The sequence below is a fragment of the Triturus cristatus genome, chromosome 1_2, assembly GCF_964204655.1.
Source record: "Triturus cristatus chromosome 1_2, aTriCri1.1, whole genome shotgun sequence".
Lineage (NCBI taxonomy): Eukaryota > Metazoa > Chordata > Amphibia > Caudata > Salamandridae > Triturus > Triturus cristatus.
Window position 1 is genome coordinate 15,677,859 of NC_140580.1, and position 20,653 is coordinate 15,698,511.

Below are 20,653 nucleotides of genomic sequence, written 5' to 3' on the forward strand. Positions count from 1 at the left end.
GTCGGCTTCATGCTTGTGTGCTTGCTTGGACCTTAGCATCACGGTACATGAGTAAATGCAGTTCATACAAGTTAAGGGTTGTTCCTGCTAAATGATTTTATCTTCGAACTTAGAATCATTTTTAGGAGAAACAAAAATCTTAAGTAAGGTATATTAATGGCTGTACCCTGTGAGGGCTTAGCCAGACTGAATATGATAATCAGACGGTCCTGTAATAGTCCTAAACTTTCTCCTAAAAAGCTTAGAGCGCGGGCCGGACTGGCCTATTGGGCAATCAAGCTTACCGGCAGTGTGTAGGTTTGTTTTTTGGCTATTTATGGGTCCATTTTATTGTCTGCTGGGCTGTTTTTGGATCGAGCATTTGAGACCTGTTGAATATACTTTAGTATATACTTATATGTGTATGTACTTTGTGGGCTCTGGAGATCAGTGCTAGGACTTGTCTGCTTTCGCTTAGGGACTTTTTTTCTGTTTAACTGCCTCTATTTAACTGTCTTGATAGAAAACGACCATTAGAGGTCAGTAAAATTTCAGAATTGCTTTCTGCTTGTTCAACTGCCTCTATTTAACTGTCTTGATAGAAAACGACCAGTAGAGGTCAGTAAAATACCAGAATTGCTTTCTGCTTAGGGACTTTCTTTTTTTAATTTTTCTGGCAGCTGCCTCTATTTAACTTTCTTTATAAAAAACGACCAGCACAGGTCAGTAAAATACCAGAATCACTTTAGCATTCTCTAGATTCCAGTCAATAGAAATTGTCTTCCACAAGCACCCGTAGACAATAATTTTATTTTCAAATCTTGTATTTTCAGCGATATTACTATCGAAGGCCCTCATTTTATATTACAAACAGAGCTTTTGGCTATACCATTTCCTGCTGAAAGGCAATATTTCTCTCGATGAGTCCCCATACCTGGCATATCACACAGTTTTGTGCTTCCTTTCCCTTCATGTTAAAGAACAGTAGATGTTTCAGCACCCAGTCTAATGTGCTGCATAGCTAAATATATACATATAAGGTCCCAAAGACGAGACCAATTGCATTGCAAATGCTTGTTTGCTGTTCGTTTTCCTGATATTAAAACAAACATTGCCAGCAGCTAGCTCAAATCCCTGCAGTCTTGCAAAACACTTTTACGGTATGCCTTTACAAGTTCAAAACTGTTCCAATTTCCATACATAGGCCACTTGGCCACTTTTTTAGATATCTAATTGACTAATAGGGGCCACATTTATGTTAGTACCGGATCCATTTTCTGTCCCAGACAGATCCTGTTCAGAGCACGAAAAACAATCAATTTAGTCCTGCTTACATTAGATGGTTTTCTAAGGATGTGCAGGTTTCCTGAGATCCAGCATTCACAGTTTTTTTTTTTTAATTTCAAAGTCGTCCCACAAAGTTCTGGGAACAGGACCTCTTTGACGAACAGTTTTTGAAAGTATGGTCCCCTTCCTCAAACACCAGTCCCCATAATTCAGCTTTCTAGTTAACAAGAAATACCCAGTAAAAACTGGTTTGCTAGAATTCTCCCAGGCTAGTAACGATCTCCGTTGTGTGCCCCTTTCCATCTTCCAGCCTCTGTGGATAGATTCCCAAGGGCACACAGAATTCACTAGCAGAATCTGCAGCCCTCCTGGACCTTTGCATCATCAGAAGACTAGTAGTGGTAGACAGTCCTGGAACAAAGTCCTGGAAGTAGAGACGCGAGGAGAAAAAAACACTAAGAGGTTGAAATTCTTCAGTGCTGCAGCTAAGCAAACCTTCTCTCTGTGGAGTGGGTCAGTAAACCAGCCGGACACTGCTGGCGCTATCTAGCCAATCCTAATAAAATGCCAGGCTTTCCATTCCCAGTTGTGCAGCAAAGTGAAAGATCATTTTGGAATCCTGTGCACTAACAACCCACCTGCCTCTCACTTCACCCCCTGAGTTTCAAAAGAAATAGATTTTGCTGAACTTACTCCTGGCTCAGACCTGCTCCTGGGCATGACTCCACAAGGACTCCTAAGGCAACTTCCCGAATGGGGGAAGCTTTCACACATTCTCTGCTGTCACAGATGTCCCAGCTGGCAGGAAATATGGAACTGCTTCTGACAATGTGGCATTGTGTGATGGTCCTCTGAAGTTGCGGCTGGAGTGCAGGTCATCAAGGGCCAGATGTGCGACCATTATTTGCACTGGCAAATGGGTAATCGGCCCGTCTGCAGCAGCAAAATAGGTCTGCCCTATTTACAAACCCTATTTTGCGAGTCGGTAACCTATTACCGAGTCGCAAAATAGGGTTTGCGACTCCCTATTAGGAAGGGGCGTGCCAAGGGTGCCCCTGCCTAATAGCGAATCGCACTTCAATGTAAGATTGTTTTGTGGCCACAATTGCGGCCACAAAAGACTGACAGTTTACCACCCATTTCAAATGTGTGGTAACCCACTCGGAAATGAGAAGGGGTCCCCAGGGGACCCCTTCTCCTATGTGACTGGCAATGGAAATATTTTTTAAGAGCAGACAGTGGTCACACGGACTACTGCCAACTCTTAAAAAATGAAACAGTAACATTTCATTTTTCTTTTTTAAATGCAGTGCGTTTTCCTTTAAGGAAATGGGCTGCATTAAAAAAAACTGCTTTATTTAAAAAGCAGTCACAGACATGGTGGTCTGCTGACCCCAAATAAACTGCTTTATTTAAAAAGCAGTCACAGACATGGTGGTCTGCTGACCCCAGCAGGCCACCATCCCTGGGAGTGCTAGCCATTCCTTATGGGGTCGCAAATTGCACCTGCCTCATGAATATTAATGAGGCAGGCAATTTGAGATCCCATTAGGAATCTCAAACAGTGTCTGAGACACTGCTGTACATTCCTATCTGTGAGTTCCAAATTGCGAATCGCAAAACGACGCAATTTGCGACTTGCAAATTAATGCCGTACATCTGGCCCCAAAAAACTGCAGCCAGTTTAATTACATACAGATAGGTGTAGGTCATTGGATTGCGCTTCAGTTGGCTTCCGGCAGAATATATTTTACATATAAATAACTGCAATTATTAGTAAAACAGCTGATAGGATGGCTGTCTATTTGCAGATCGCCTGTGCAGCTCGAAGAGGACCGATATAGGAAGTAGAAGTGAAGCATATACTTGTGAAACATGGCCTGATCTAATGGCCCAATGGACTAATGCATCCACTGCAGGTTAGAATCCTCGCATGTTCATAGAGTCTCTTATCCTTCCAAGGTTGATAAAATGATGACTGTTGAGTTGGGTAACAATAGACAGCTCTTACCTCAGCACTAAGATACCCTTCTGAGTTAATGTGACCATTACAAATGCACGTTTATTTGTTACACCTACATCTAAATCATGACATGGTTTTAGACTGCAAGTTTTCCATTGATGCATCAGCTTCGGAGCACACTTTAGGCAATTAAACCAAAATATATGTGTATAGGTTTCCAATGCTTAAGTTAAAATCATGTTATCAGTCATGGTAACTTGGAAAATTTAAATGTCTATTGTTAGGCCTGGCATTTCTTGGCATGATTACCCCTGACATTTTGCATCTACCTCCTCTATTTTGTGGTACTGTGATGGATAAGGTGTTGCCAACTTAGAGCCTTTGGACACTTTGCCACTGCTAAACAGTGTCATAGTGCAAGTTCTCCCTGTGTAAAGAGTAATGGTGATTAGTTGTCCATTATTGGTATGGTTGCTTTACTAGTAAAGTCCCTAGTGAGGTGCACTATGTTTGCCAGGGCTAGTAATGCAAATGCTACTGGTGGGCCTGCAGCACTTATTGTACCACCCACGCAAGTAGCCTTGGAAAGGGAACACAGGCCTGCCATTGCAGGGCCTGCGCGCAGTTTCCTAAACTGCCATGTTGTGTTGGTAAGTGCACACACTTACCAGACTCTTCCTTTTCCCTACACATCAGGCATCCCTATGGTAGGTCTAGGGAACCCCCCTGGTGCATGTGGAAGGTGGGACATGTACCAAGGTGTACAATGTCCCGGCAGTGAATTAATCTGCATTTCGTTTTCACTGCTGTAAGGCCATCTTGCCCATTAGAATAGAATAGGAAGGCTGTGTAATATGTTTACCAGCCTATCTTCCCAAAGGCTTAAGATGGAAAGGTGAAGTTTAGTATGCCTGAACTCACCCTGCAATAACACATCTTTTTATGAAGATGGTTTTTGCATTGTGTGTTTGTAAGCCACTCTTTCAGAAGTGGCTGAGTTTTCGTGCTTTAAACATTTCTGTGTGTCTCTGCCTGATTGTAGATTGACTGGCTGGATTTGAAAGCGATAGGATCTGGGGAATGTCTTGACCAGGGAAGGAGGTGAGACAGCACGGGCTGACCTGCATCTAGCGTGTCAGGGGAGGAGTAGGCCTAGAGGTGAAGAGGCCTGGGCTGGTGCTATAAAACAATTGTCTCATCTCCTGCTGAGTGATTGAGAATCCAGACCCCCACTAATCAAAGGAAGAAGGTGTCACTGGTAGGGAGGCACCCAGAACTTGTTTGAGCAGGGGTCAGTGGCCCCTGTAACACAAAGACGTCAAAGCCATTGAGGGATATAACTATGCGAGCTGAAGCCCCTGAACTTTGGAGAATGGCTTGATCAAGTGTGAACAAGACTGGAGCTACTTCGTGGATCAAGAGGAACCTTTGCCAAGGAAGAAATAACTAAAGAGACTGCTGGATAGGACTGCTCTTGCTGTGTGATCTGGGGCTGACCTGCAGTTTGCTGTTTCACCTAAGGAAAGGCTGTAGGGACTTTGCCGTGTGCTGTGTCCCCCTGCTTGAAGGACTTTGCTGTGTGCTGTGTCCTGAAGTAACTATCCCCAAGGGCCCAAGATGAGCTGGCTCCCTGTTTGGAAACACAGGAACACAAAGGTTTCCAGAGAAGACTCTCAGATACGCTGTGGGTGTGTGTGCTCTGTCTAGCCTGAGACCTTCGCAAGTTGTGCCCTGTGATCTTGGGCACCGGGAGTTCCAAACGAGACTCTGATACGCAGTGTGCGTGTGCTCTGTCTAGCCTGGGTCCTGTGAAACGTGTGTACCGGGGAGCCAAGTAAGTCTCAGCGACGCAGTGTGCGTGTGCTTGGGGGAAGCCTGAGACTTTTGTGTGGATTAGCCGTGATCGTGCACAGCAACATGGTGTGCGTGTGCTGTTTGCAGCCTGCGACCCTCGCTGGAGGTGCCCTGTGGTCGGGGGCACCGGAAGATAAAGTGTGTCTCAGGGACACTGTGGCGAGACCTTTCTACTGCCTGAGACTTGCGCAAGGGGTGTCTTGTGATCGGGGGCACCAGAGGATAAAGTGTGTCTCAGCGAAGCGGAGTGTGTGTCCTTTCCACTACCTGAGACCTGCGCAAGAGGTGCCATGTGATCGTGGGCACCAGAAGATCAAGTGTGTCTCAACGACGCTGCATGCATGTGCCGTGCGCAGCCTGAGACCCTCATGAGGAGTTGTCTGGTTATCGTGCACCCGGACTTTCCGTGAGCCGTTGTGACTCTGAGTGCGGGTGTAGTGTGCAGCCTGGAATCTTTCCATTGCCCAGGAAAGTCAGAGAGTGCATCGGAGGCCCAAGTCGCTGGACGAGGAGAGGAGAGTGGGTTCGCGCCCCCTAGGTAACGTGTGTCGATTCCTGGGGCGGGGCGTGGGCTCGGAGGGAAACGCTCTTGGCCTCTCTCTCTCTGTCCTGCAGCGCGAGCCTCTACTTTGGCTCGGATTGAGGCCCGTGTGCCAAGGGAGTGGCAGCACCGGGGTCTGAGTGTGAATCTGCATTTACTGTGTTCTATCTTACCCGTGTGGGGGGGCAGCTGTGGCAAGAGACTAACGGTAAACCAGCACGAGTGGCAGAGAGACCGCCAGGGGTACCATGAACGGTGCCGGAGTAACTTACGTATTGCATTACTTCTGCATAGCGGAGTATCTGATGATTGTATGACGCATTGCTTTTTTTCTGCACAATGGACTGCCTGTTTTGTCGTATTGCCCATTACATTAGTTTGCCTACGAACTGCCTGATAGGTGTGTTACACATTGCATTAGGTTTGTTAGGTGTGTTACGCTTTGTCTTAGTCCTGCATCAGGATCTGCCGTATTGCCGTATTACACATTGTATTAGTGTCGCATACTGAACTGCCGGATATATGTGTTCCGCATTGCATTAGTTTCGCATAACGAATTGCCTGATAACTGTGTTACACGTTTCATTGCTTTTTCCTAACAGAGTACCTGGAAGGGGTCGTTACGCATTGCATTACGGGGGCATAACAGTTTACCATGTTGTTGCACTACGCATTGCATTTACAGTGACAGTACATATCGCCAGATAACCGTGTTACGATCTGCAATATTCTTATGTTGTGAAGTACTTGACTGTTGAATAACGAACTGCATACGACATTAGGATTACGTAGGATTGTTTAGTTTAGCTCAATAATATTAGGCCAGGGGGAACATTATCCCCATGCATATGTTGGTTTAGTGTTGTGTGGTCGCATCGTATATCTTTTTATAAATATATACTCGTTTTCTATAAAACTCGTGTGGAGTCCATTTGTGGTGTCATCACTGGATTGCTGTGAGCATAATTGCAAATACTTTACACATTGGCCTTGAAGATAAGCCTGGCTGCTCGTGCCAAGGTACCAAGGGGGGGAGCGGGGGCTATCTCTGAAGGCGAATTGTCTTTTCCCTAACGTTGGGGCTCGCGGGTCCCTGTTTGACCTACGGTACATACCGCAGCCAACCAGGGATCCTGTGAAGTCTAACATCTATTCTGTAAAATCGCATGTGGCTGGGTCTGGTTTAAAGGTACGCACTGAAGAGGTCAAAAAGTCAGATGTCCATAGTTAATTAAACTGGGAAACCATTGCAAAAAAACGGATTTCCTTGCACTTATCAAAATGTACCCGGAATTGTCCCATATGCTACATGTATGCACAATGGAAAAAGCTGTGCAGTTGAAGCCTTTCACAATCACAGTTTGTGTTGTGAATGAAAGCAATACCAATGACAATGCTGGGTCTGGAGTTGGTTATGAAGAGGCAGGATTTTTCAAGTTTTGGGCCGATGGCCTCCAGAACATCCCAATGGAGCTTAACAAGGAATGTCAGACCTTTTTCCTTGACACTAAATGCCCTGCGAATATAGTTTTAGGTATGGCATTCAAGACAGCTTTCAGTACCTCTTCAGACTATTGTTTAAAAAAGGACTTCGTTAGTCAATTACCGGGTTTTCCTGCGGACTTGCCAGCAATCAGGACTTTGAGCCCCAGGTCTCTGCGGGGCACAGGTTCCACCTGCAGCCACTCCCCCAAGCCAGCGGGGATATTTTTGGCGCTCGCGCCTCCCGCTTTGCGGGAGACGCTTCGTTAGACAATTACCGGGTTTGCCTGCGGACTTGCCAGCAATCAGGTCTTCGAGCCCCAGGACTCTGCGGGGCATAGGTTCCACCTGCAGCCACTCCCCCAAACCAGCGGGGGTATAAGGTTGAGTCCAGGATCCCGCCTCGCGGGACGCGCGCGGGCGACGCCGGGCTCAGCCCGGGCAGAGGGCGGGCCGTCTGCAGCCGTCCGAGGCCGGAGGAGGCTGGGATGGGCCTTCTCTCTTTTATTTCGTCATTTGACCCCGGACTATACATCAGATTTCCTGCGCCCAGATAAGTTCCTAAGTGACTGTTGTTCTTTAATGTAAGGCGAGCCTACAGTGAGAGGAGCTCTGTATTTGTGTTTTTGAAAGTTGCACTTCCAAATTTCTGTGAAAAGTTAACTGTACATGGCAAAATCTACTGCAAGTTGTAAAGGGGGTTCTGGGACATTGGATACGTTTCTTAAAAGGGCAGAAACTGCTGTGGCCAAAGAGATAGAATTGGTTGAGAGGAGGCTGTCCCTTGACCCATCTAGTAACATTACAACAACTTTGAATCATGTGCCTCCTACTGTCCCTATGGGAAGTTTACAAGATCCTACTGAATTGTTACAAAGCCCAACCACATTAATTAACGATGCCCTATCTAGGGGGGCAAATATTATAAATACTTCCTGTCCTGCTGCCATTACCCCGCTACCTTCCCCCCCCAAATACACGCAACAGGCAGGCACGGGGTGAGCAAGCTACTAGACCTAAAGGTCTTCAAAGGAAGCGGAAGGCAGATAGTGCCAGTAAAGGCAGTAAACCACATGCTAAACAAGCGAGGAAAAGTCTTTCAAATTTCGGCCCAGGTCCTCAAGTAGAAAGCCAACTGACCCAGGTAAATCAACCTAAGTCTCATGTAGAGGGTCTCCAAACGAAGTCCATATCAGAAAATCCTGCTGAGGGCGACTCTATGATCAGATTTTTGGGAATCCTAGAAGGAGCGCCTCAAGACTCTTATTACTCCTGTTATGGAAAAACTTGAGTTAATTGACCATAGATTAATAGCCTTGGAAAGACAGGTATTAAACCAACAGGGTTCTCTGCAGGGGACAAAATTAGCGGCTACTCATCCTGATAATGCTCCTATTCATTAGCCACAAGCTAATAGTATGAGTACTGGAGTGCATGTACCTAGAGAACAGGCTGCACCCCAGACAACTATTGTACCAAGTATTCCAACCTGTCAACGAGGTATTATCTCTGGCTGTGGGTCCCTTAGGGGTAGTCCAAATGGTATTCACCACATTTCACAGAAACACACAAAATTCCATCTCCCCCCTGAGGCGTGCCCTTATTCCATTATTCTTGCCAATGTTCCCAAAACATCGGATGGCAGGGAGGAACATTGGTCATCACTCAAAAATAAAGTATTACATTATCTGAACACTAGAACAGTGTTGGGTGATAACCTCTATACTAACTTTAAGATGGTCCGAAGGGTGGATTGGGTGGGAGACACTGAAAAGGGCTTGGAGTGAGATTGTGTAGTGGTTAATTTTGCATCCCCTCAATTGGTAGATCATATCCTAACACAGGCAGGTTCCTTGAGGATACACCAAGATCGTATAAATATCCTCCCCTTAGGGTATTTTTACCCTCCTCGTCCTAAAGTTGTTCCTAGAGGGAGAGATCCTGCTTCCTGTTCTGATCAATATGTCAGAGCTACCCCACTAAGTAATAGATTTGAGGTGTTGAGCTCATTGGACTGTAATGATTGACTTGGTTATGGCCAAGATCTAGGCCCACGAAGAATTCACCCTGCTGTTTTGCTTGGTGTTAATGCCTCATCTGGGGGTGTCCCTTATGGCGATATCTGCCCAGTGCCCATTCACACAGCCCAGATTAGTGGATGCTCAGACTCCAATAATTTAGTGCAAGAGGCTTTTCAATCTGGGGACCAAGCTATTGGAGTTTTGCAGGTTGTTTCGCCATGTGGTGTACTAGGTAGGGAAAACGCTAATGCTTTTTCCTCTCTCATTTCTTGGAATGTGGCAGGGCTTAGGAATAAAGTTGTGTCAATTGATTGGTCTAATTTCCTTGATAATAGGGATATTATATTATTACAGGAAACTTGGTCGACTGATTTAGATTATAGACCCGGTTACCTTAGCTTTTATGTTCCTGCCGTCCCCAGCCCCCATGGAAGAGCTAAGGGGGGACTTTTAACATGGATTAAACAGGATAGCGGGTACAATCTGACCCAACTGGAATCTAAAAGCAATGATATTTTACTTATTTTGGTCCAGCGTCCCGGACTAAAGGATTTATATGTTTTTAACATTTATGCTAGAGGGCTGCCAGGGGGGAAATCTTCAAATACTGTGGAAGAGTTGGACCTGCTTCTTGACATGTACTGTAGAAATGGCAATGTCATAGTAGCGGGTGATTTTAATTGCTGCTTTGAACCCTTGGACATTAACGATGTTGATCTTACTTTGGATGAGGATAGTACCTGGAATATTCCCCATTTGACACTTTTGCCAATTAAGAAATGGACGGAGGCAGCACTACAGCTCAAGGTACTCTGTATTGGCCAAGGGCAACGTGCAATAAATGGTGGATCAGCTTCCGATAAACATGGGTGTAGGAGAGTAGGGTCTGCTATCCTATGGTCACCCCAAATTTTTGCTTTTTGCTTCACTGGTTTTTGACATATTGAGGCTGTGGGCCTGCTAATCAGACCCCCAGCCTGCTGTTCTCTCTACTAAATTGACACTTTGCACCCTAGGTGCATAACCAATTGGAATTGGATCACCCTGTGTGCCCCTGTACCAGTGTACACTAGGTACCCAGGGCATTGGTGTATCTAAGGCCTACCAGGGGCTGAAGCATGTATTGTGCCACCCCTGGCCTGGCCTAGCAATTTGACACAACTGGCTGCTCACTCAGCTGGGGTAAGTTGGTGTAACCACCTCTTACTTAGGTGTAGTATACCTATACCTAACCTTAAATGGGACACCTGGTAACCTATAAGTCACTCCTATGGCAGGCCTTGACAATCCTGAAGGCAGAGTGCTTGGTTCCATGTGAGATGGTGCTCTGACATGAGCTGAGCCTGTCTGCAGTGGTCGGAACAACTTCCTTCTACCGTTTCCAGATATCGTCATACCATATACTCTTGAGTGCATTATGAACCTCGCGGTTAAATGCTATCTTTGGTTTGGCTTTATCAAAACATGTTGAGTAAGGTGTCATACGAATTGGAATACTAACCCCTCGCCAATTCTGGCGACGGGGTTAGCATTCCACCCTTCTAGAGGGACACAACATGTACAGTACCTGAAACCCGGGTAAAATCAGACATAGCCTCAGCTCCACAAAATGGATACTGCCACCACAGACACAAGTCTTCCCTCCTGCTGCTGGGAGTTCTTCCAGCTTGGGAGACGTGGACAAAGGGTTTCCTGCCAGGGGAGGTGCGAGCACCACCCCAGACAGGATTTTGTGTATTGGTCAGGTAGGGCTTGAATGGAATCAGACATGCCTGAGGATCACAAGGAGCCTCGGTGCATATGCCAGTTCAAACCGGTCCTGGGGCACACCAGCCCCGGACCTGGGGCGAGCTGGACAAAGGATTGGGGGTGTAACCACCCCCCTTCCTGGTCCCACCCTTAGGGAGGGACCTAGCAGGTAGTCCGGCCCCTAGAATCCGCTTAAAGGTAGGAGCTGTGTCCTAAGACTTCAGACATCCTGGAATCAACTTAACTACAAGAAGAAGACGGGAACTTCGACGCTCTGCTGCACAGAGGACAGAAGGAAATCTCCCCTATGGTCAGGGAGTGACCATCTTGCTAACGCAAGCACCAACCAGCTACTCGACGTCTGCTTTGCCGCCGCCTCCTGCCGGAGCCCGAGCCCAGAGCCCAATAAGACCTGGACCTCCAGACCTCTCACCGCCCGATCCACAGTCCCTGCAAAGAAGGAACCCGTGGAGGCACCGAGACACATGGAGCAAGCCATCTTGAAAGACCCACGACAAGCTGCAAGCGCGACAACAGAGGCTCCCTCCAAGTTGTGCTTTGGGTCCTGAGAAGCCCAACATCCGAGCAGCATCTGCACCAAAGGTGAGCCCTCCAGCATCTCCACGATCTGCGTGGGGCCCCTCTGCACTTTGCATCTTGACGCGCCTGCCCGTTCCCTGGCCCGTTGGCTAGTGGCCATTTTGGCGATGAACCCTGAAAACTACGACACTGGTCTGGTTGCTCCAGACTGGCCCCTGCTGCTCTCCAAAGGAGCAGCCCCTCTGACCTTGCTGGTCAGCACCATCAGCTTACTTTATTTTCCACGACTCCTGCCTTTGCCAAGGCTTGTTTGCTTCCTTCGAGTCGCCGACACCGCCGACAGCGAGAGCCTGCGTGGGACAGCTCGTGTACCGACTCCTGGACGTCGTCAACCTTCAGGGACCACGTGGCTGCAGAGACAAACTACCCATCATCACCTGTTTGCACCCGACATCGCCTGGTACCTACCTGGTGCCACGCTGGTCACTGGCTAGTGACTGTGAACACTGTCCCCTCTGCTTTCAGGTCTTCTACAACTCCGATCCATCCTTGGATCCACCGCATCTCTTCTGGACCGGTCGCCTGCAGCATCTTTGTCACCAGGCTCCATTGAACAGATAGACGAAACCCGACGCACTTCGAGACCTATGCACCCGCTTCCTGTGGGTGAGGTAAAGCTGGCACTCTGGTGCCCAAGTGTAGAGAAACATCTCTAGTGTCTGTGTTTTAAGTCTTAAGTTCGTAGACCATCCAGAAGACCCTTCTAGCAGTAACTTTTGAACTTTTACGCACCCATTGAAAACCTATGGGAGCACGCGTGTAACTTTCCTCACTGCACACGCGACCCGTGGACCTCCTGGTCACTAACTGAAGTTAGCTCCTTGTAGGCCCAGCGATTCTAGAGGCCCTAGGCCTTTTCCCTTTCCTGTTCGTGGTACTTATACCACTATTTTAGTATATGGTTTGAGTGGCCACCAGGGCCCATCCATATAAAGTGCAACTTCTGTATATTGTAATACTTTCTTGTTTAACGATTTGTGCTCCTGTGCTCATAAAGAGTCTAGGGGATACTTTGAGTAATAAATACATATATATTTTGAATATATATCTGTGTGGTGTCCTATCATTGGTATAAAGGGGGGTTACATATGGTAAAAAAGCCTGCTTAACACGCTTTAACGAGTTTAGCCTCAAAGACTGCTTAGCCTACGCTACCACTAGGGCAGCTAGTCCGAAAAGGTTGACTTACAACCACACCATAAGGGTTGCTTGGCATGGTACAAGGTGGTCACTTTAACTAGTGAACATCATATACCAGGCCAACTTCTCACAATGGGGCATTCACGTTTAATAATGGTCTTCGTAAAAGTCGAATTGACTATATACTTACCAATAAAGAACATTGGTCTAGTATCACGAATATGATAGTGGTGGAAAGAGTGGAGAGTGATCATGACCCCTTACTACTATCATTTCAATTATTTAAGGCCAAATGTCAGGAGGTTTCTCCTAGGAAGGTTGAAGTTGTCCAATCCAATGATTCAAGGCGTGTCAAATGGGTGAATTGTCTGAGGAATGGGAGGCAGATTTTAACTATTAGGAACCTAACTATTAATGCTACTAATGCCTTACAAAACTGTATTGCTCAGAAGGAAGATATGGGTAATGTTAATGCTATCCATACAATTTTTTTAATCAACTCATTGTTTTTTTTATAAAACAGACTCATGCTAAACCAAATAGGCTACCCAGAAAGGAGGATCAATGGTACGGGAAATCTTGTAGGATTGCATATCAGTCCTTGTCAGATGCAGTAAAATCTAAGGATATTGTCTGTGTTAGGAATGCTTGTGCATCCTATAAAAAAGCTCAATACGACGCTAAACGAGCATGGGACCAGGACTATTGGAGGGACCTCTACTCCGCCAGTAAAGAACGATCTATGTGTTCCTTTTGGGACCTGGTCAGGTGGGGTGGGGGCATAAAAAGAGAAGAACCAATTAATTTTGTCCCACCTAATTTGTGGGTCTCGCATTATGCATCTCAGTTTGCATCCACCGAAGTACTAGAGGGTTGTTGCACAGCAACCATTTTTCCAACTATAGATATAGTTCCTCTGGTTTTTGATTTAAACGAGGTGCATAAGGTACTGAATTCTATCCCTAGAGGTAGAGCGCCTGGTTTAGATATTGTCCCGGCTGACTTGTTTATGCACGACAAGGAACTATGGGCACCCTACATTCTGTGCCTAGCTAATTGTATATATAACGGTTCACCCATACCGTATACCTGGAAGGGCGCCCAGATCATTCCGGTCTTCAAAAAGGGCGAGCGCTCTGATCCAGCCAATTATAGGCCCATAAGCCTAATTGACTGCATACAGAAGGTGGTAGCTAGGCTCGTCCTACTAAGGATCCACGGATGGATCGCGGAGGAGGAAGTCCTTTCACCTCTCCAGGCAGGTTTCCGTAGTCACACAAGTACCACAGACCAGGTATTTAGGTTTCTGTTCATTTATTGGCGAGTGGTTCTGCTGGGTGAGGGTATGCTATATGCAGCCTTTGTTGATCTTAAATCAGCTTTTGATTTAGTCCCCCGAGCAAAAATGTGGTCAGTTTTCAAAGATCAAGGCATGCCTATAGACATTTTAACTGTTTTAATGAAATTACATGAGGACAATTTTGCCGAAGTCAGATGGAATCAATCAGGCAGTGTCACAGATAAATTCTCAATTGCCAGGGGTGTTCGCCAAGGGTGCGTTTTAGCTCCGACTCTTTTTTCTTTATACATAAACAGAGTGATCAACTATTTTAAGGAAACTCCCACCGACGCTCCTAAACTGGATTGTAAGCTGATTCCTCTGTTGATGTTTGCAGACGATACCCTATTAATCTCCAAAACACAACAGGGACTACAAAAAGCCATAGACGTGTTTGAAGTCTTCGGTAAAGACCATGGGCTTATTGTAAATGTAACTAAAACGAAATTCATGGTCTTGCACAAGACGAAACACGTTAGAGGGACAGTGTTGATGAATGGAATTAAATTAGAGCAGACCAAGGTTTTTTCATATTTGGGTATAACTCTAGCGTCGAAGCTAGAATGGAAACCGCACATAGATCAAGTGTTATCCAAGCATGCACAGTTAACTGGTGCACTAACAAAAGAACTACACTTGTCTTATACTAGACCCATGATACCGGCCCTTAGAATATATGATGCCAAGATAAGTTCGGCAATTCTTTATGGGGCAGAACTGTGGGGATATAGTAACCTTACCCAGATGACCCGGGCCCAAAGCAAGTTTTTGCGTATAATTACTGGCCTTCCAGCATCAACCCCCCTTATCCCCCTCTATTATGATTTGGGGGTTTTGTATCTTGAGGACATCGCACGATACCGTCCAGTGGCTTACTGGAGGCGGCTCTGGGTTACCCCTGAACTCTCTGAGTATGCCCGGGCCTTTATGGACATTAGGGGGGTTGACAAGGCGCATAAGATTGTATGGATGAGGGAGGTCAGGTTACTTTACCTTGCCATGGGCCTAGTAAGCTTATGGGAAGAACCCACTTTACACACTTTTCCCCCCAGAAATTTTTTAAAAGATTTATATTGGCGAGTGGTCTCAGAAAGAAGATTTGGTTCAAGCATTGGCCCGTCTTTGACTTCGGACTATTTGGCTTTAAAGGACAGGCCCTTGTTTGAGAATTATTGGGACTGTATTACAGTTGTGGAGGATAGAAAGCGATATCATCAATTTAGGGTGGGAACTCTTCCTATAAATTGTTTTGTTGCCAAATGGCGATTAGGTCTTAACCCGGATTGTCCCTTTTGTGTAGCGCAACGGGAAAATATCGCGCACATCCTATTCATTTGTCCGGAGTATAAAATTCCAAGGCGGGTCTGGCTTAGACCTATTTGTCTTCTACTGGGTCTTCAGACAGGTGTAGAGGCTCTGCGATGTCTTAAAACTAACACCTCTCAACCTGTGACTATTGCTCTTGCAAAATTTCTCCACTGGTTTTGGATTATCCGTGCGCATAAATTACGCCTCATTTGATTATCTGGTTATTCTTAACATCTTTTATGACTTTTAAAATATGAAATATTTATTTATATTGTCATTTTTATCTGATCACTTGGTTACCTTTTTAACATTTTCTATGACTTTTAAAAATGAAATATGCATTTGTATTGTCGCTGCTATGTATGCCATTCTTGCAGCTTATGATGTGATTTAGGTCTCTCCTCTTCCCTTTTGTATCCCTCTTTTAAATTTTTTTTAAATATTTTACTTGTTGTCTTTTATGATGAAAATCGAAATAAAGACTTCAAATTGAAATTGACCATGTACTATAAGTACATATGAGGCCCTAGCAAGCCCTCTTCTTCCATTGGTCTGTTTATTTTCCTTCAATCACTGCTTCCGCCTCCCACAGCATATAGCAGGGGGCAAAAGGTTCACCAACTTCAGCCACTGGTTAACCTCACTGTAAGTGACGGCATTTTAACTGCACAATGTTGTCCTCCCCACATTAAATAGTGCATTTCAATTCGAGGGATTGTAGGAAGAAGTTTGTATTTATTAATATATTTTTTTTATTTATGGGTTCATTTATTTTGGGGAGGGACTAGAAGCTCTATGCACATGCTTACTAGGCTACTAACTCATATGTGCACAGCATCTTGTGCATACTTTACTAATCTTTACCGTTCCAAAATGACCGTTAGACATCTTCAAATGGTAGAATAATAATAAAGAATGCCAAAATCTATTCCAAAATGGCTTACTTATGAATCTGATTTCATGCATGTGCACTGGCAGCGATTGTGGATTGTTTTTTTGCCATACATTTAACAAAAATTATTCAATTAGTGTGTATGCCCTAGTGGCATTCCTTGAAGACTTTTTTCCATACTTTATCCTTCTTAAACATTCCGAAGAGGCAGATATGCTTCCAAAGCGTTGATCATCTGGCAATGGTAAGCAGTATTAAAGAATTTCAGAAATATTCAAAGATGGCTGCCTGTGTGTGTGTATGGACAAGCAGCCATCTTTGAATGATTTCTAAATGCATTATTATCAAAGATGGCCATCCAGATTGAGAACACAAGTACTGGCAAGGCAATAGTCAAACCTGCTGGCTTTGCCAAAACTTGTTTTAAACTACAGGTACTACTCACTTTGCATTGCTCCTATAGTTTTATAAATCTTGGTTGTGTGCCATTCATCTTCACACAAACAATTTGGGCGTACGTAAAAGGAAATGGCACTGCAGAAAATCTTGCAGAGCCACTCTACGTCATATCCAAAATGCAGGGATGCCATGTATTGACCAGAATATGGCGCACCCCTGTGTTTTCCTTAACGCTGGTGCTAAAGTTAGTTGCCTGGCACCAACACATACACCATTGTGCCAAAGTGCAAGGTTGCCTGCGTTGCAGGGATGATTCTTTGTGTGCAGGAGGGCATCCCTTCCTGCACATAAACAATCAATAATGACAATTTGCTACTACTAATGTAATGTAATAATGGCAGAACGCAGCACACATAGAAAAAGCAAAAACGAGGAGAAATAAAAGTACTTCTCCTTATTGCGCCAATCTAATGCCTGCTTTTGCATGGCGTTAGTTTTTGGCCTGCCTCAGATTTGCAAATCCTTGTTAATCAGGAGCAGCATAAAAAAGCAATGGGTGTTGCAGTGGAATACTCACATCAACACCCATTGCATGCCCTGTTCACGCAGATACCTGCATGAAAGGGTACCAAATTAACAAAGCGGCGTTAAGTTATGCAAAGTGGCTTAATGACGTTTTGTAAACATGGTGCAGGGCATCAAAAAAAGTGATGTTCCAGTGGCTCAATCCCCTTGTACATATGCCCCAATGTTTCTCAATATTATTTGTGAATCGCATTATAGATTGAGATTTGCAAAAATGCTTAAGGACATAGGCCAAACTTAAATGTGGGCACAAATGTGAACTTATAGTACAGTTCTAACGTACTAAAGACACCAATAGACCTTTGGCCTGGAGTAAATGTTTAATGAAAAATGAATTGCGTTTCCTCCCGTTGTAAACAAAATAAAGGATATCATGAATTTTGAGCGAGTTACTGCATGCTTCATTTTGGTGAAGCAAAACATTTATTCATGCGAAACTGCAGCATTTTATGTAGTGCATCCGGACATATTTTCTTTTTTGTTAATGCAAACTGTAATTTTATGGCAAGACCGGAGGCTCCTATTATGCTTACTTTTCTTGCTTTATTCTAATAGCTCCCAGAAGGCTTGGTGAAACAACTACCAACCAATGGGAAACAAAGAAACAATCATTATCCAATCAGAACATAGATAGTAGTATAAGGTCTATCGTGACTGCGAACAGCCCTCTTTTCTTGCTGCTCGCAGTCAAGATAAGTACCTTTCTACCTTTTTATATTCATTTAATTAAGTGTTTAACTTTGACATGCTGATAGCGTTACTTTAATTATATGTTGGCTTATCGTTCTATGAAGCTTCGTTGCTTCTTTGTGCTTCGTGCTCCTTCGCGCGTATGTGGGCTTTCCCTTCCCTCCCCCCCGTGATTCACACGCGTAGCCCTGTCCGCGCGTGCCTCTCACCGGCCTCCGAGTTTTCCTTAGCTGGTGACGCAGCGTTCTTTTAGCCCAGCATTAATCTCTCAAGCGACGCTCCTCGCTGCCCAGGCCTGTTGGTCTTTCCGCGCTCCGTTCCCCTCTGCTCCGTGTCTTCACACTACCCTAGTAGGAGGAGTTTTCTCTTTTACACGCCCATTGGTTTTTCTTCAGGCTTTTAACCCTTTCTCTACTGGTTTCTTGCCAGTTTTCCCTGCTTTCCGCAATTATGCCCAATTCAGAGGAGTACAATGACAATGAAGGGGAAGTTTTTAAGGAGGATTTAAATTCTTTTATAAATACCTCGGTTGAAAATGCTGTTGAAACATCAATGAAACGTTTTTCTAAAAGCATGGAAAATTCTATTTTGAGTTTAATGACCAAAGTAATGGCCCATTCTGCGGGGGATAGCAGAAAACATAAGGTGGTACACTCCAAGGTTCCTTCTTTGGCGTCAAAAGTGGTTGGTGAGTCTTCCTCACATATGACAGAGGACGCGGTTCCTCCCAGGCCTCCTTCCAAGGAGGGGTTAAAATGTTTAGATGGCAAACATAAAGCCAAGGCCAACTTCCTGTAGGTACCTCAGAAATTGGTCATTTCTACTATTTATGATACGGATGACGATTTGGGTGACGCCACTGATCTTTCTGATCTCTTTGACATTGTGGACCCATCGTCTCCTCCTTCCAAGAAAATGAAGTTGGATGCTTTTGCATCTGAGCCAGTGCTTGACCCCGAAGGTACTCCTCTCTTTGATCCTGCTTCCATGAGACACCCAAATTCAACAGAATGGTTTCCAATTGATCACGTGGGAGAGTATATCACTGCAAGGCTTCGCCTTCCCCTGGATAAGACTGTCAGAGCAAAGCTAAAGTCTGAGTGCCCGAAACCCTCTCTCCCTTCGCATATCACTTCTACTCCCGCTATAGATCAACCACTCATTACCTTTTTCTCCAAATTTGGCAAAGATCCACGTAAAGGGGTTGATAGGGCATGGTCTTCCTGCCAAGACAAGTTGCTTGATTTAGTGGGTCCCCTTGCCCGTATTTTTGATTTGGCAGAGACAGCACGCCTGGAGGGCGCGGACCTCAATCCAGAGGATGTTTCTATGTGGGTCCAGCGAGCCTTTTGTCTTCTTGGCAATGCCAATGCGGCCATGACTCATGAGCGCCGCAAGGGCCTCTTAATTAAGTTAGACCCAAAACTGGCCAATCTTGCCCCTCTTGATCCTGGCGTCAAGGCTGACGGTCTTCTTTTTGGGGAATCATTGGTGAAAGACTTGAGTAAGTTCGTTACCACTTTTGCCTCCTTGGATAAAGCGCAGCAATCCATTAAGAAAGTCTTCCCATCTCGGGTTTTTGGCAGGGCCGGAAGAGGCAGGAGCCGCTCTATCGGCCGTGGTTTCCAATCTCAAGGCTCCCGTGGCTCCTTCAACTCAAACCAACAGGACTTCAAGCCCCAGTTTTACCCCCAGAGAGGTCGGGGGTACAGAGGCAGAGGACAACGTGGCTTCCGCCACAACTCCTCTCAACAAGGTAGGTGCAGCAGCTCCTGTGGGGGGTCGTTTATCCCTTTTCCTTCACAGATGGCAGTCCCTTACTGCAGATCCTTGGGTACTCGACACCGTCCAAGGTTATCGTATCGAGTTCTACGCTCCACCTTTTCAAAGGGTTCTTCCTCCTCCTCTAGTGTTCTCCACAGAAATGTCTCTTCTGGTGACCTCGGAAATACAGTCCCTTCTAGCCAAAAAAGCTATTCTCGCTTCTCCCTTCGACCCCTCAGGTTTTCTCAGTACCCTTTTTCTCGTTCAAAAGAAGAACAAAAAGATGAGGCCAGAGATCAATCTCAGATATTTCAATCAGTTTGTGGTTTATCGCCACTTCAAAATGGAGACAATTCTACATCTACGGGATACTTTGTGTCAACACGATTGGATGATTCGCATCAATCTCCAAGATGCTTATCTTTCTATCCCCATTCACGATTCGCACACGAAATTCCTTCAATTTCAATGGCAAAGCGCCACCTATCGTTTTCGCTCTCTGCCTTTCGGACTTTCTTCAGCACCTTGGTGCTTCACAAAGGTCATGAGACCTGTCGTAGCTTATCTACGATCTCTGGGGATCAGACTCATCATTTATCTCGATGATATCCTCATCATGAATCTAGACAAACAGGCCTTATTGAACGATCTCAACACTACTCGCTCTCTGTTACTCGAATTGGGCTTCCTCCTCAATTTGGAAAAGTCCTCTCTCATTCCGGCTCAGAGTATGGAGTTCGTGGGTTTTCGCATAGATTCCCCCACGGCCTCCCTTTTCCTTCCTCAGTCCAAAATCGCCACTATTCATACGGAAATATCCCAGGTTCTGCGCCGTCCCTTGATTTCCCTCAGATCCCTAGCAAGAATTGTCGGCCTTCTCTCGGCCTCCATTCAGGCAATCTTTCCAGGTCCTCTCCATTATCGGGCTCTTCAATGCCTAAAGATCAGACATATTCGACAAGGCCTCGCGTATTCCGATCACATAGAATTAGATCTCGAGTCCCGCCTAGAACTTCAATGGTGGATGAACCATTTGGAAGCTTGGAATGGACGAACCATT

The 20,653-nt window shown here is 45.4% G+C and overlaps 1 protein-coding gene across 1 annotated transcript; it reads left to right on the top strand.

Annotated features, from left to right (window-relative positions):
- Window positions 1-18,336: 18,336 nt before the first annotated feature.
- LOC146866646 (uncharacterized) lies at window positions 18,337-20,199 on the top strand. The gene has a single exon (XM_085616535.1). It carries the CDS (start codon window positions 18,745-18,747, stop codon window positions 20,197-20,199), a length of 1,455 nt encoding a protein of 484 aa, XP_085472661.1. The 5' UTR covers window positions 18,337-18,744.
- The last annotated feature ends 454 nt before the right edge of the window (window positions 20,200-20,653 follow it).

What these genes read in the sequence shown, in the direction of transcription:
- LOC146866646 (XM_085616535.1), top strand. Translation starts at nt 18,745, where the DNA reads ATGAAGTTGGATGCTTTTGCATCTGAGCCAGTGCTTGACCCCGAAGGT.